This window comes from Artemia sp. Qi Xiang Cuo, chromosome 19 (genome assembly GCF_049724085.1).
Source record: "Artemia sp. Qi Xiang Cuo chromosome 19, ASM4972408v1, whole genome shotgun sequence".
NCBI classification, from domain to species: domain Eukaryota; kingdom Metazoa; phylum Arthropoda; class Branchiopoda; order Anostraca; family Artemiidae; genus Artemia; species Artemia sp. Qi Xiang Cuo.
Window position 1 is genome coordinate 60,913,668 of NC_142812.1, and position 16,549 is coordinate 60,930,216.

A 16,549-nucleotide genomic window follows, 5' to 3' on the forward strand; every position below is an offset into this window, starting at 1 on the left:
TTGACCAGTTTTTGAATAATTATAATGTAATATGCCTGTAGTAACATTTCACCACAGAAGCTGGCATAAGCCTGCTAAATTTCTTTCCGTCTTAATCTGTGTTCTCCGTGCCTGCAAAACGTTCATCTCCGCGGGACAGTCTGTTTGGCGGTATTGCCACGTTGTCAAGCAATCGTCTTACGTGACAAACAAACGACAACAGTGACAATTGTTTTGCAAATAGACTAGATAACCTGCTAGTTAGAAATTTTTACCTTCCCACTGATTACCATGACGACGAATCTGACAATGCTTTGGCCATAAGTGAGGCCAAACTAACCTGCTGCCTTAAGAAACCCGAGAGAGGGTCCCATTAGTGTATAATAGTGGGTGACTTCAACTATAATTCAGAATTTAATATTAGTGCCTAAAATAGTCATTGTCACATTCTCATAGGTATACAAGATAACCGTTTTACTATTCACCGAAGAACCAAAACTTTTCGTATATCCACCAATCTGGCTCTACGTCCAATCTAGACCATATTGTTAGCTCTAGTTCTTTGCCAGTACGTAATGCTTTTGTCCTTCCGAACAGTTTCACTTCGGATCATTTCCCAATTCTGTGTAGTATCAGTAGGCCTGCCTCGTATCCTACTGTGAATAATTCGTCAATATCACCTCAGAGATGGCATAACTTTCTAGTTTATCGTAAAATTGATAAAGAAAAGTTTCAAGATTCTTGTGATCTTGTTCTGTGTAAAATCCACTTACCGTTTGATCTACTTATGAAATTCTCTCACCGTGATGAAAGAGATGCGCGGCTACGTCTTAATATTTATTACGCCGAACTGACCCATGCTCTTCTGTTTGCCGAATCTCAAGGAATTCCCAAGTCTCGTGCCAGACAAAAAACTCAAGAAAAAGGATGTTCTTCTAACCCTTTCTTACAATTAGCATGGGACTCAGCTACCTTCTGGTACGGGATATGGAAAGAATGTGGTAGACCACACTCAGGAGTAGTTAAAGAGATTAGAATTGCATCTAAGCGTAGGTTTGGAAAGGAACTTGCTCGTCACCGTGTGCAGTTGAAATCTGAGCTTTCTGAAAAAGTAATTAAAAATCCTAATCTGTTATAGAAAAAGTTTGATAAGACAGAGTCACCGGATCTCAAGCCAGATATCCCATCTTTAGTATGGATAAACTATTACCTCGGTGAGTTTTCAGCCACAAAACATAATATTAAAATTTCTGTTCAAGAAAAGCTTTCATCCCTCCTCTCATCAATTCCAGATACAGATTTCATAGTTACCCAATCACAGGTTGCGTCCGCGGTCCGACGGTTGAAAAAGGAGAAGTCGGCTGACATTGACCGTGTATCCGCCCTTCACCTTAGCCATTGCAGCCCAACTTTCATGGGGCACCTAACTCTTCTCTTTCAGATGATCTTCACTACTGGACTCGTACCATCGGCATTCAGTACTGGGTCGCTTAGGCCAGTCCTGAAGAAAGGAAAAAGTACTTCGGAGTGTGCTCCGTTCAGACCGATCACAGTAGCACCAACGCTTTGCAAAATCTTTAAACTTTTGTTCATTGATGAATTCAAGGAAAAATGTTAAGCCCCCCCGTCCCAGTTTAGGTTTCAGAAGGGTCTAGGTTGTGGTCAAGACTTTTTTGCTTTGGTCTCAGTCTGGATTGACGCTAATGAATCAAAAGAGTCCATTGTTATAGGTATGAATGATATCGGTCATGCCTACGAATCACTTTTCTATGACCAACTCATTCTGGATATGGGAAAGAGAGGTGTAAAGAAGGTCATCCCACTACCCATTAAAGATATTTACGACCACCTACAGGCTGAACTCCTACTTCCTGGTCATGGTTGATCCCTCATTAAATATACACCAGACGAGATGCTGTCCTACCGTGGGAATCCTGTGGTCCCAGTAAAAAAGGGTTATTGACAAGGATCAGTCACATCTCCTTGTGCCTTTAATAGTTGTATAATTGAACCACAGTCTACTATCGAGACAACATGCATAGCTCATGGCACAGACGTTACAATGATAGCTTACGCCGATGAAATTCTGAACCCCATCCGCACAGTTGCAGGTACAGAAACCACCTTCTCCCCACTACAATCAAATTAAAATTATAATGGCCTTGAATTCAACTAGGATAAGTCGAATATTCGTCAGTTCAACTGATATAAAAGCAAGGCTGCATCTGTAAGGATGAAAAACCTATTTGTAACGCCAGCCTTGAAAAATATAGATCTTGGCTTACCCGCTGGACAGGATATAAAAACTAACTACTCCCTTCTTGTTCATCATCTTCGTAAACGCCTGGCTTTTGCTTACAGTAGAGTAGTCTCATCTAAAATCCGTTTCAACCGTTTAATTCTGGCTCGACTTTATAACGCAGTATCTCCTCCCCATTTCCTGTATATAAGCCCGTTTTGGAGAATTTTTCCCGAGCCAGAGAAAAGAAAGCTCAGATCCGCGTTTTTTAAGTATGGGAAGTTCTTGTTACGGCTCCCGCCGTGGACAAGAAATTCGCGCCTTGTTAAAAATTTTTAAATTGCGGACCCAACGGTAGCTATAATTGAACAAATTAAACGGTACAACAAGAAAGTCTCTTCCCACCCTTGGTGCCGTTTGCTAAGGCGGTAAATCCCTGTTCATTTAATTTTATTAGCACATCTCTTATCATATTTAGTCTTTTTACTGTCTCGTATCATATTTACACTAGTTGATTGAGTCTATTGATCATGAATTGAAGTTATAAATTATTTTGCTGTAAGTTAGGTTAGTTGAATTGAAGTTATCAATCATGTTGCTTATGTGTCTTCAGTACTCGGGAGTTTAAAATGTAAAATTTCTTGAGTACCTTCAGTGAAGTGTATAATTGAGTTTGGGTTTCTTGTTTTTGTAATTTGTTCGATTATGTGTAATGTCTTATAATTTATTTTTTGTGTGTGTTTTTTTTCTCTTTTGGTGATACTCCGTCTTTTGTACCATTTTTTTGACGGGTAATAAATAAATAAATAAATAAGATAAATTTCAACGTGTAGGCGCTCTGCACTGACACCTTGGAACTTTAGGAGGGGTGTTTCCCCCTTAACAGCGCCCCTGGAGAGGAGGAACCTCAATTTGAGGTCCTTCGTTTTGCTTTTGTAGATATTTAGATTAAAATATGCTCTATCTATTGCAGGCACTTGCACAGGAATGGTCTGTAATAATAAACAATAGTACAGTTTCTTTGATAATTTGAATAAGAAGTGTAAAGAAATCCAAGACAATTTAGGACTTTTGGAGGATGTGACACAGCCCCCCTCGATATCTCCTGCCCACATGCCTCATCTAATGGGGTTTCCTAAATTCCAGTAGCCTAGGAATTATGAAAGGTTTTAATCTGGTCATATGCTGTGAGGTTAGATGGGCTGAACTACTATATGGAAGATTTTTGATTGGAAAAAGATAGAGAATTTAAATTTTATCGAAAGCATGTTTTGCTGTGATAAAAACGTTTAAATTGACTGAAAAAATTCAATGGTGAATATTTGAATCATTGTCAGCATTCGTAAGAACGTTCTAACATTGTCAACATCCTAAGAACATTTTGAAAATATAACTGTAAAACTCTTCTCTTTGTGAAATGTTCTTTTTTTGCTGTACAAAGTATCTACAAAGTTTTGCCAAAACATGTATGTGTCTTTTGTGTAGAATTTTTATTAATACAGCTGAGGTTTTTATTAATCTTATTGGACATATAAAATATGCCCAATTTGTCAAGCATAATCTGATTTGTCAAGCATCTGTTAGGAATCTGGTTTTAAATCATCAAATATTTTAATGTAAAACTCAATATGAATATCGAAGTCTGTATTTTAACTGCACTTAAATTAAGGCCCCTTCCCCCATGAACATGTATAATCTATCATTAACTAGTATAATCCAAGAAAACTTATTTACCAACTTATTAAACTTGTTAGACTAATTAGAAAACTTATTAACCAAGAGGATCCACTTAAATTAAGGCCCCTTCCCCCATGAACAATAAGTCAAGTTACCTGAACAAAAAAATTCTCTAAGTATAGAAGTTGTTACAATGAATTTAGCCCCGGGATGAAGTAATGTTGAACCCTCTAGAAAGAGAACCTCCTCCCTGTCAATCAACAATGAGATTCCTGAGGGCATGTATTTCAGAATCAAGAGGATGCTAGGACTAAAGCTCTTTTAATGCCACGTGTTAATTTAGTCTTCATTGTTAACTGTTCTTGTAGATATTGTTGTTGACAACTGCGCCATCTGTCGAAACCACATCATGGATCTTTGTATAGAATGCCAGGCTAATCAAGCTTCAGCCACTAGTGAAGAATGCACTGTAGCTTGGGGTGTCTGCAATGTGAGTTTTTGAGGGCTATTTCCCCTTCTCTCTCTATCTTCTTTCTCTTTCTATCTCTCTCTTTAGCTGCAGCATTTCCCACAGATGATGAAGCCTCAGTATTAACATGGCTAATGGCTAATCTTCCGCATAATGGCTCAGCATTTGTATGACAAATGGTTTTATGGCTAATCCTCATTTATAGGATGAGCTTGGGTAAACCATGGAATATAAAATATCAGTATAAGTCTAGATAGCTACCAAGTAACAATGTTCAGAAAGCAATTCTTACTTAGAGAAAAAAAAACGAGCAAAAATGGGGTTTTTAAAGGCCAAATGAAAATACTAAAAAACACAAAAAAGTAGATATTTCGAGGGGACAAACGCCTCTCTTCTTCAGCAAAAAATGTAATCAATGCGAGTACCGAGAACAAACCAACAAATAAAACACGGAAAGTCAATGTGAATGTGAAAAACAAAAAAATGAAAAAAAACAAAAAATTAGAAGATGCATAAAAATCAATAAAATCCAAAAAAATTTAAGAATGAAAACCAAATACCTAACAACAATAAAAGTGAGTCATTCACCAATACTTACCAGTCTTACTTCAATATATTCAGAATAATCATAACAAATTTTGCATGAAGCTGACCTTTATCTACACCTATTTCATTGTCTTACACTATTTTCTTTACCAAATTTCTGAAAAAAAGCCTTTATTCCATAATTATTTTTTAGTTTTGAAAGTCGTGATGAAACAAATGCTATCTACAAAATTTGTTTATAGACTGCACCGTTTCTGGCCGTTTTTGTTAAACGAAACGCCATCTAAATTATTTCTAATAGCACGTGTTAAAAGAAAAACAGTGAGAAATTAGGTTAGGTTATGTAGATGGCGATGGGGCGTTTGTTTCAACACGTTTTTAAAAACTAAGCAAAGGCTTATTGAGTATATGCAAAAAATTCAGAAATTTGGTAGAAAAAATAAAACAATGAAAGAAGTGAAGATAAGGTTAGCTTCTTACAAATTGTGTTAACTATGATTATCCTGCATATTATGAAGTAAGAATTGTTTTCTTAACTTGTTTCCTTTTGCCCAGGTAGCTATCTAGACAAATACCAAATATTTATCATGAAACAATTTAGTGGCTTTTACTCTCTAGTTATTGATATCAATTCAGTAATTTATTTTTCACCTATCTTGAATTAATTAGTCAATTAATCTTTGAAATGTTAGGCTAATCTGCTGTTAATCTAGACTTAACCTATAAATTAGGATTATCCAATAAAAGGTATTAATGAGGAGGAAGGCATTATTTACGGTAACATTTAAACAACAGGGAGTAAGGAGCCGAAAAGAGAGTTCCTCAAATGTTTTTTCGTCACTTGGGGTAGTATAATCCAAGAAAACTTATTTACCAACTTATTAAACTTATTTGAAAACTTATTAACCAAGAAATTATTTTGTTCAGTTAAACCTGGATGCAACTCGTAATTTAGGAATCGAAGATTTAAATTGCCTGTTATTTTTTTAACAGAATGTTTTCTTGAAATACGCTACTAGTCTACCAACTTTTGCCCAGGCAATATAACTGTAGCCTATAAAAAATATCTCTTTTCTTAGACAATCAAAAATAAATTACAAGAGTCTTAATTTGAAAAAGAAAAAACATACTCACGACTTTTAGCAGCTTTCATGAAATCAACCTTTTAGCCAAAACCCAAAAAAAATTATTAAGGGGTCCAAATTTAGTTTTCAGGACCAACAGGGACTATTTGCTAATTTTTGGGTGGTTTGGGGACTTTGTTGCAGTCCTGCCACCCCCTTTGCCAAAAATATAAATATTAGTATCACTTAAGGAATTATTTTCAAAAAATCCTGTTTAACGAAATAGATAGATAGATAGATAATCTATTCAGCCGCTTGGCCATACACAAACAATACAATTATTATATAAGACAATAGCCAGCATACACCCAAATAACTGGTATAACTACTAACAACAAACAAAAACCTTAAGCCCATTATTTACATCTTTTCAAACCCTATTTTAAAAATGCAATCACTGCTAGAATCGTCTCCCGTGATAAAGACTTAAGGATCCCAAGAAAAAAACACTTCCCCATCTCCTAAATACTTCAATCTCAAATCTGAAAGCCCCTGGCACACCATCAAAAAATGGAACCAATTTTCTTCCTCCATATATCATAAAAAACAGGCATAATATAATCTTAAGCCCCGAGCATTTCTTTCGAAAATTTCAATTTACTTTCGAAAGATAAATCATTTTCTTAGGTTTGGAGTCATAGACACATGTTTTCCGAAGATAAACTCAGCTTAAGATAATATTCTAGTCCAAAAGACTTTTTTATCTTAGAATGATGGCATAAGGTTTCAGATTTTCGAATCTGTTCATGCCAGAGTTGGATCTCTTGATCCTCCTTAACATGCTTTAGCTTCTGATAAATTTCCTCTGGATCACCTGTTGAACCAAAACCTTCATTCCAAGCGTGTGAAAGTCCGGCTATATCAGGAAGGGCTTTAACATGGAACGGCCACGATATTATTCTACCTTGCTGCAATAATTCAAAACATGCGGCTTTCATAAGCCTCTCATCTGGTAGTTGGATAATTTTCAGCCAAAATTTTACTACTTGTAGTATCCTTTCTTTATGCAGCGAAAACAAACCTAGATCTCCCTTAAGAGCCTGTGTATGAGTTGTAGCATGTACCCTAGCCAATCTTTTATAATATTGCAATTGGACCATTTGTAATTGCGAGATCACCTCATATCCCCAAAGCTCCGCACCATAATGAATAGTAGGGCGAACTTTCGATTGAAATAAATACTTATGCATTTTAATATTTTTAATTTCATTTAAAGCTGAATTCCTTAAAACTGCTGAAGAAACCGCTTGACCTCTACCCACCGTTTCTTCCACATGATCCTTCCAATTTCCTTTAATATTTAATACAAACCCTAAATACTTAAAAGTTGTACTTTTTTTCAACTAAATACCCTTAAATAAAAATTTATCATTATTTTTATTTGTCCCAAAAACTACAATTTCAGTCTTTTGGACATTTAATCTCATTTGTTTTTTTTTCAAATAAACATCTAATATGTTCAACAATATTTGCAAATCTTCGGTGCTTCTAGCTATCAGCGCCGCATCATCCGCAAATAATAACAGAGACAAAGCTAAGTTTCCTAAACTCACTGTTGGCGCCCATTTTTCCTAAAAAAATTCAACAATATCATTAATATATAAACAAAATAGCCTCGGTGGCAAGGTGCTACCCTGTTTAACTCCTACCTCGCAACCAAATAAATTTGAAAACTCTTTCCCTGATCCCTTAACCATTCCTCTTGTTAGCCTATACATATCACACACTAGTCGAACAAAATACGGGGCAATCCTTTCCTCAACAATTCTACGCACAACAAAATCCTATCAACACTATCGAATACTCTCTCAAAATCTACGAAAGCTACCAATAAATTACTATTATCTCTACTATACTTTTCTATCAACGATTCCCTTTTTTAAATAATGGTAATATTAAAGACGTCTTCCATCCTGAAACCCAAATTCCTGATGAAAGCACACTATTGAACAGCAGCATAAAAATTTGCATAAATAAACTTGAAAACTTTTTATATAAACGAGTTGGAATTCCACCAATTCCAGGAGCTGTTCCTCCATCCAATTTCCTTGACACATGTAGAACCTCCTCAATATCTACCTCCTCTGTTAACGAATAATCTTCCTCCTTCATAGGGTAATTATATTCCTCCCAAGTATTCCCAAATTCTTCATCACACCACTTACTAAGATCTCCTTCTTCTTTACTTGCGAAATGTTCCGGCCAGCTATTTGGATCCAGGACTCCCTCTGGCGCTTTTCCTTGTCTTTGGTTTACTCTTCTCCAAAATTCCTTCACATTACTCTCCAAATAAAAACGGCTCATTTGCTCGATTTGACGTGTATTAAAATCTCTTTTCTTTACTTTTATTAATCTCTTCTGGCATCTCCTAACCTCGCGAAACCTTACCAATAGTGTTGCTTTCTCAACCTCATTTCTAGCTTGCTTTACCCGATTTAGGGTAACTTTCACTAACTGGTTTTGATGAACTCAATACTGGCGCTGATAGCTCCAGCAATAACGTATTAAAATTATCTTCTAATTCATCACTAGAATCACTACTTAACCTCAGCTGCTCTAGTCTCCGACAAACCTGCTCTTTATTAAATATAGCGCTTAATGCATTCTGTTCGCTCTCACTCCACTCTCTCTTTAGCTGTCTACTTGGTGAAGTATACTTAAACTGCAAAGAACTATATTCATGAACTCTACACTCAAGGCCTAAGCTTAACTTAATCGGTAGGTCAGACAACTGAATATTCAAAACTTCAACATTCAGTGATTCCACATCCAAACGAAGGTCAACCAAAACATAATCAATAATACTAGGCCTCAGCCGCGAAATGCAAGTATAATCACCCCTTGACATATCCACCCCAAACCACCCATTTCCAATTTAAACTCCAACCTCCGAATAAAGTGCCAGGAGTTTTCTACCCCAAAAATTAACTTTTATTTTATCATCCATGCTCTTTCTTGGGATTCTATACATATGAGGAACAACATCATAAACGGCCGGTATATCAACAGGCAGCTCAACCAAATCAGCTTTATAAGCATTAAAGTCTCCTACTAGCTATATTTTATGGGACATAAATTTACTACGAAAAACTGTAGCTTCTTTTCCTAATATAGACCATGTATCCTCTGCAGTATATGAGCTAAATTGCGGTGGGACATAAACTGCACAAACCAACAATTTTAGCCCTGAGTGACATACCAATCTAATCCAAACAAGGTTTTCTGATTCACTTTTCAGCTTATTAAAAGACAAAGTCTTTACGTGTGTTATATTTCGATCTTCCTATATTAACACGGTACGGACTACCACCACTAATATCACCTCTTCCCCTGCCACCACGAACATTTTTTGGAGGATTCCTCAGTAGATCATCAAATATGTATAAACGTGTCTTGTATGTCGTAAGCTAGCCTCTGAAAACGTGACAGATGAAAAAAAGAATGTCAAAAGAGGTTTCTAATGCCAGATGGAGTGCTTGACAATGAGGCAAAATGTTGATCCTGACTTCTCAGAGAACAGTGAATTGAAAAAATCAATCATTAACAACATGTACTTTTTAACTGTAGAAGTTTGTCATTGGCAAGATGGAATGTGGTTCGAGGCGTTTACCCCCCCCCCCTCCCTCCCCCCAGAAAATATCCAAAATTCCTTCCCCCTACGGAAAATAAAACTCAAATAAAATTCTCAAATTTGGAAAGTCTTATTTTCCATCGGGGGGTATTTTCCAGGGTTTTTTTCCGGGGGGTAACCGCCGGCAGTCATGGAATGTATCCCCTTCCGTATATAAGATGGAATACTAAATATTGATGTGGGATGTAAATCCTGACTTCTGAATGATGATGCCAAAAGAAGAATACCAAATTAGAAACACAGTCATTAAAGTCATATACTTGGTATTAACAGTGACATTGGTCACTGTTAGTGGTTTGCAAAATGCTAGTTATGGAATCAGTTGAAGCCTTAGCCATATACGATATAGGGCAAGCTAGCATCCAATGCTAGATCTAATGAAAACCAGATCTAATAAAGTTGAATTTATCGATATTTTCTAAGGCTGAACCTTAACAATATTCTACAGGAAGCTATGATTGCCAAATATAGGGCCTTTTCTACTGACACACTGCATTATGAATATGCTATGCCGCTGAAAATCTAGATCATGAAAATGCTGCTCTACCCACAATCTTGGGTTCAGGGTCTTGAAATTAAACTCGACAGTACCTCAGCACAGCCTTGTTGGAAATCTGGAAAGCAGGATTTTCGATTGAAGAATTTTTTGGTTCTTAGGTCTTGGATTGTGGACAAAGCCGTATCCAAGGGGAAGGTTATCGGGCTTGACCCCCCCCCCCACTAAAATTTTAAAGGTTGTAAGGTTTTTTGTAAACTCTCCCCCCTCAAACAAAAATCCTGTATATGTTTTTGATTGTAATCTGTAAATTTTCCTGTTTCAAGAATATGGGCGGTCAGATGAAAAGGCTTATAATTAATATTAGTACAACAAATTGTGCTATTTTTGGATTTGAAAGATTCAATAACCAATCCAACTTGATCTCTAGGATCTGCTAAGACTGAAGAAAATGTATGTGTTTATATAATCTTATTGTGAATTGACGTTTGTGGTATATATTGAATTATATTAATGTTTTTCAGCATGCTTTTCACTTTCATTGTATATCAAGATGGTTGAAAACACGTCAAGTTTGTCCTTTAGATAATCGTGAGTGGGAGTTCCAAAAGTAAGTTATTTTGTTATAACTCCCCCTCCCCCTCACTCTCAGAAAATTATAAAGGAGGTAATCATGTATATGACAGCTTTGACGAGCAAAGTTCATAGCTATGACTCAATATCAATGTAAAGATAACAAAATGTCTCAGAGTTGGGAGTTATATATATATATATATATATATATATATATATATATATATATATATATATATATATATATATATTATATATATATATATATATATATATATATATATATATATATATATATATATATATATATATATATATATATATATATATATATATATATATAGTGATAAGAAGCAAGTAGATTTCATTACCTGGGCAGGGTTATAGTTAAGGATGAAGGTAATAGAGCCATGGAAGGTAGAGGCAAAATCACTCAATTTACGAACTCAACTCAACTTTCCTTCAACTTAAGAAACTGAAGCAGAGCAGGAGGATCCGGCTAAGTTGAAAAGGGGTGAAACCTAATTGCCATTGGTCAAATGATTATTGCTATTGGGTCACTTGTGTAGGCCAGACGTAGAAAATAGGTAAAAAGCCTATAGGTGTTTGCTCAACTTTGGAACGTATGGGATTACAAAATTATCTGCTTTTCCAGTACAACGTAGAACTTTTCAAACTATGATCACTTAAGACCTTGTGCTATGTTATGTATTCTTACGGGGTAGATTTGTCCTGCCAATTAGACCTGAGCTTTACATAGATTTTTACGCTAGGTAAGTTTATGTTCTGTTATGATAAAGTAGGCAGAGTAGTAACAAAATAGAATTTATGTATGAGAAATTAATAAATTTTAAAAATATATTAATAAGCTTTTACTAGACAGCCTTTTATATACTAGAACCTGAATCTCCATCTCCATTGTACACTTTTAATTGCGGATAGTTTTCTTATGACTATTTAGACCAGTGGTTCCCAACCTTTTTCAAATCCCGTACCTCTTAAAAAATATTTTCATTGCAGAGTACCCCCCTGCAGAAATTAAAAGGACATGGAAAACAATACTAAACCTTACTTGGATATATTTTTCAACATAATTCCAAAGTAACAGAATATTTTGCATTTTTTTTAAGGCGAATTAACCGTTTCAAAACGAACGAGGCACTCAGATATTGAGTGCAAAATCTGTTTGATTTCTCAGCTTTGCAAATGATAATTCCATGAATGAAATTTTACCTTTACTTACTATGCAAGTGAGCAAAACGGGTGCTTTCTCATCCTAATAATTGAAAGATTGTGTGTTAATATTACCCAATTGCAGTGTGAAAGAATGCCCATGCTCATGACAGTGTAACTAAACCGGGAACAGTTGAATTTTTTCATGAGGAAAAATAGATTGCTCCTAAATTGAACAATCTATTTATTATTCAAAAACCTAACATATATTACATTTTTAGGGCCATAACATAGAAAGTAACTTTATATTTAAAATGGAACAAAAATGTTGCGAAAGTAACTTCTGTGGCAACCCAGCCAAGATATTGATTCCGCCATTGCTGTTTTTTTGCGTGCCTTCCCTCATAGGCTTCTATGTACCCCTGCGGGTATGCGTACCACAGGTTGGGAACCACTATTATAGACAATGACTATTATGGTTTTGTGAATTTTTACGTCAGCCTAGACCTAGAAAGAAAGGACTTGTTTAAGTCCAAAAAGCTATACTTAACGTGATGCAGCTTAAACACTTAGCATAGAAAATTAGGTATGTAGTGTGAAAGCCGCTTAAGGTCGAAGCTTAGTGTATTGGTATGTCTGCTGACCACGTGCCTCTGGATATAAGGTTTACCCTAACTAAACGCTCCATATTAATGGGCAGCCTCAACATGATGAGGTGGGTAAAGCCCACCCCAGGGACTCTCAGTATCTAGACAATCTAGGCAAGTCCTAGCTCTAATTAGATCCCAGGCCTAAGGTCGGTTGGACCTGCAACCCTCCACCCGAAAATTTTACCGCGACGAAAAACGCTGATACCCTGGACTGACTTTGATAGCAACCAGACCCTTCTGTCACGTACGACACAAACTCCTTTCTCGATGCAGCTCGCCCAGCGTACTGTTCGGTGGTACGGCCACTTCCTTCGAATGTCAAGCGACGCCCCAGCACGGATCATATTCGACTTCGACCCCACCTTAAACGGATTAAAGTGACCCAGAGGACGCCCCCCACTAGGTGGAAAAAAAGCCGATGAATTCCTCGCCCAAGCCCACATCCCGGTGGAAGAAGCTTCGAGCCTGGCAAGCGATAGGTCAGCCTGGAGGCGCCTGGTCTCATCGTTCTCTACGTCGAACCCTCGGTAGGAGCCTTAAGTCAAAGTAAGTAAGTCAAGTCAAGATTGGTATTGCTATAGTTTTTGGGCCAAGCGGGATGTGGAACGTAAGTTTGCAATAGCACAATGTATTTTTGTTCAGCTTTGGAACATTTGTCTGAACATAGAGATGCAAGTAAGATCAAATATTATGGTGTTTTAGGCATTTTGAATGTGGCAGAATCAAATTGTTATTAGCCTTATTATTTTTGCTAGGTTACTTGAGTAAAGAGGACGTAGAAATTAGGTGAGCAAACGCAGTATTTTTTGGTTTATTTTTTGCTTAGGACCGTATGAATATTCTCAGTCATGGAGAAAAGCTGACAAAAATAGCTTTTAACTAGAGTTTTCACTGTTTTTTTGCAACGGAATTGTAGAAAGTGTGATGAAAATATGTTTCTATAACTAAGAGAGAAAAAGGATCCGAGCAAAGTTGAACCTTAGGTTAATTTAGGCAACTGTGACGAGTAGCCAAGAATGAAGAGGAAGGTTTGATTGTCATTTTCTTAAGTGTCAACGCTGCCTGCAATTCTTACAATTTCTTCTTCAGAAATTGTTTTAAATTTGTAATTTCATAAATTATAAATTTATTTTGTATATCTCTGTTGATAAATCTTACAAAAACTTAAAGTATATTATCTTTGTTTTTATCTGCATTTATTTTTGTCTTTTTCTTTGATATATATAATTTTTTTTTTCGTTGTTCGTTTTTTGTCATGTGCCATGATTTTGTAAGATTTTTGTAAATCTTACAAAAACTTAAAGTATATTATCTTTGTTTTTATCTGCATTTGGTTTTGTCTTTTTCTTTGATATATATATATATATATATATATATATATATATATATATATATATATATATATATATATATATATATACACATATATATATATACACACACACACAAAAAAAAAAAAATATATATATATATATATATATAAAAATATATATATATATATATATATATATATATATATATATATATATATATATATATATATATATATATATATATATATATATATATATATATATATATATATATATATATATATATATATATATATATATATATATTGTTGTTCTTGTTTTGTCATGTGCCATGATGTTTCAGGTTTTCTATTGGAAACCAATAAATAAAATTTTCAAGCCCAAATTTTTCTAAGTTGAGGGGAATTATTTTCATTCCTTTTCTAGGGAGGGTTGCCAGCCACTCCAACAGAATTAATGGTAATCAAAAAAATCTTCAGAAAATACTACTTTGCAAAAAAGTACTACCTTTGAGTTTTTCAGCACGCTACTTTTATTGTAGTACTTTTTTGTCATAAAACTGCGCTTTAAAAAAATCACATTACTTTAAAGTATTTTGTGTTGTCGATTTTTTGCTTCATTTTGGATCATTTATGATCCTAATGGAAGATGTACCAGGCATGTATGAGGGTTGGGCGGGGTGATGTGAGGATGCAGTTTTATGATTGGCGACCAATGATGCCAATATTTGTTTATATTTTAGTTTATTCGATTTTCAAGGGGTTTTTGTTCCTCTCGCAGAGTTCAAGGCCGTAGTTCCTCGGAAGTCTTATTATTTTTTTTTCTTTATCATGCCTTATAAATTTTCAAACGAACCGGCTATTTTATATTATATTATTACTGATTCCTGTAAGTCTAAAATACTTAAAATGAAAAGTAAATAAAGGAAAATAAAAAATACTATTTTAGGACAAAATAGCACTGCTTTCGCAGAAAGTACTAAAAAAATACTAGAAACAACTAAAAGTAGTTCTTTCGTACAACCCTTGGCAACCCTGTTTACCAGTGAGATTAGGGGATGTTTGTACATGATATTGTACCAAATTTTCTAAATAGTGCGTTGATTATTATGATTCATGTACATCTAAGCGTGTTTTTTTCTAAAAATCACCTTTGAGAGTGGGTCCTCAAACGACCCTTAAGGGCATGCCTAGAGTAAACAACAGCGGTATCTATTCCTAACCCCCTCTTTCCCCCCTCAACTAATATTCGCGCAAATAACTTCTAGAAAACTGGATAATTTTATTCTTTTGGTGTTTGAGATCCCCTCTCCCCCTCCCAAAAACAAATCCATAAAAATACGTAGATCCGTAAAAATGCGAGAGGGTGCAATTATCTGTAAGCTATTCTTATGTCTGAGCCTTGCTGTTCACAAGAGTCTCACTTTAAATTAAGACTATGAATTTTTTTTCAAAGTAATTTGCACTTTATTATATGGTTGAGGGGGGAGGAAGATATATCTATACCACGGGAGTATAATTACAGGTGCCACCCCTCAACATATATTAAGAACTTGCCTGAAACCCTCTACCTTTTCCCTAACCGGGCTAGGAGATAACCAAACGCAGCTATAACGCAGGGATAACCAAAAGGAGATAACGCAGCTAAGAAGGTATAACTTAATTTTATTGACGGAAGTGTCAGACCAAAACAAACTTTGAACTCTTAACTAACTAACTTGAACTCAAACTTACATTTATTTTTGTATAAATCATATATAGAGGCACAAAGTAAAGTGGCCTCTTTAGCGGGCCAGTGGAGACACCAACCAACCAGAAGAATGGCCGTTTCAAACTCAATTTGAGACAGTTTAACACGCTTTTCCCAAAGTCTCACGCCAGGAACTGAAATTCCAGGATCTTGGGAAAAATCCCGAAGAGCGGGATCCTTGGTCTGGGTATAAAGTCCAACTCGATATATGTGTAAGTACTACTTTGGAGAATAGGACGCGAACTAGATTATGATGGTATACAAGTAGATGTATTTGTAATTGCTTATTCTGACAATTGCAAAAGCATTTGTTTTGTGGAATTAGAGCATGCTCACCCCTATAGACGGGCCAAAAGACACTAAAATACTGTTTGAGCTTTTCGACTGTTATTGACAGACAGCCGTTTTTACAAGGGAGGTTTTCGTTTTGCTTTCAAGACGAATACTATTTCGGTATTAGAAGAACCAAGCTCTTAACTATTTATGTATTTTAGAAATGATTATAACATATTTTAGAAATAACAGAAGTTTTTTGATTAATTTGAGAACGAATTAAGATTTAAAGGAACAAATTGGACATGTTGTAGACTTTTGAAAAGTGTCACCTAACTCGTTTTGAACTGGTGCAGCCCGATTGATTTACACTGTGATATTTAATATTGTTGATTAAACATATCATCAGCCAGTAGCATAATTTCTGTATAAACCCTGGCTTAAGCTTAGCCTAAATTAAATCAAAGATCAGCGCCACCCTCCAATCCAGTGCTTATAACCAAATAAGGAGAAGGTTCGTAGCAGTGTATGGAATTTAATACCCCCTTGATCAAGTTGTTACTTCTCGGTATGGGTTTTAATATAAAGTTTTTAATTTGTTACAGCAGTGATTATTCTCGTCGGAATTTCTTTATTTACCCACTAACGTTTCCAATG

The 16,549-nt window shown here is 35.4% G+C and overlaps 1 protein-coding gene across 1 annotated transcript in view; it reads left to right on the top strand.

Annotated features, from left to right (window-relative positions):
- The window catches only part of LOC148941080 (RING-box protein 1A-like), a 29,327-nt gene that overhangs the window by 11,533 nt on the left and 1,245 nt on the right, over nucleotides 1-16,549 (top strand). The window contains exons 3-4 of the mRNA XM_089104743.1: nucleotides 4,264-4,385; nucleotides 10,686-10,771. Of these exons, the coding sequence (XP_088960869.1) occupies nucleotides 4,264-4,385; nucleotides 10,686-10,771 (208 nt within the window). The remainder of the gene's footprint in view (nucleotides 1-4,263; nucleotides 4,386-10,685; nucleotides 10,772-16,549) is intronic.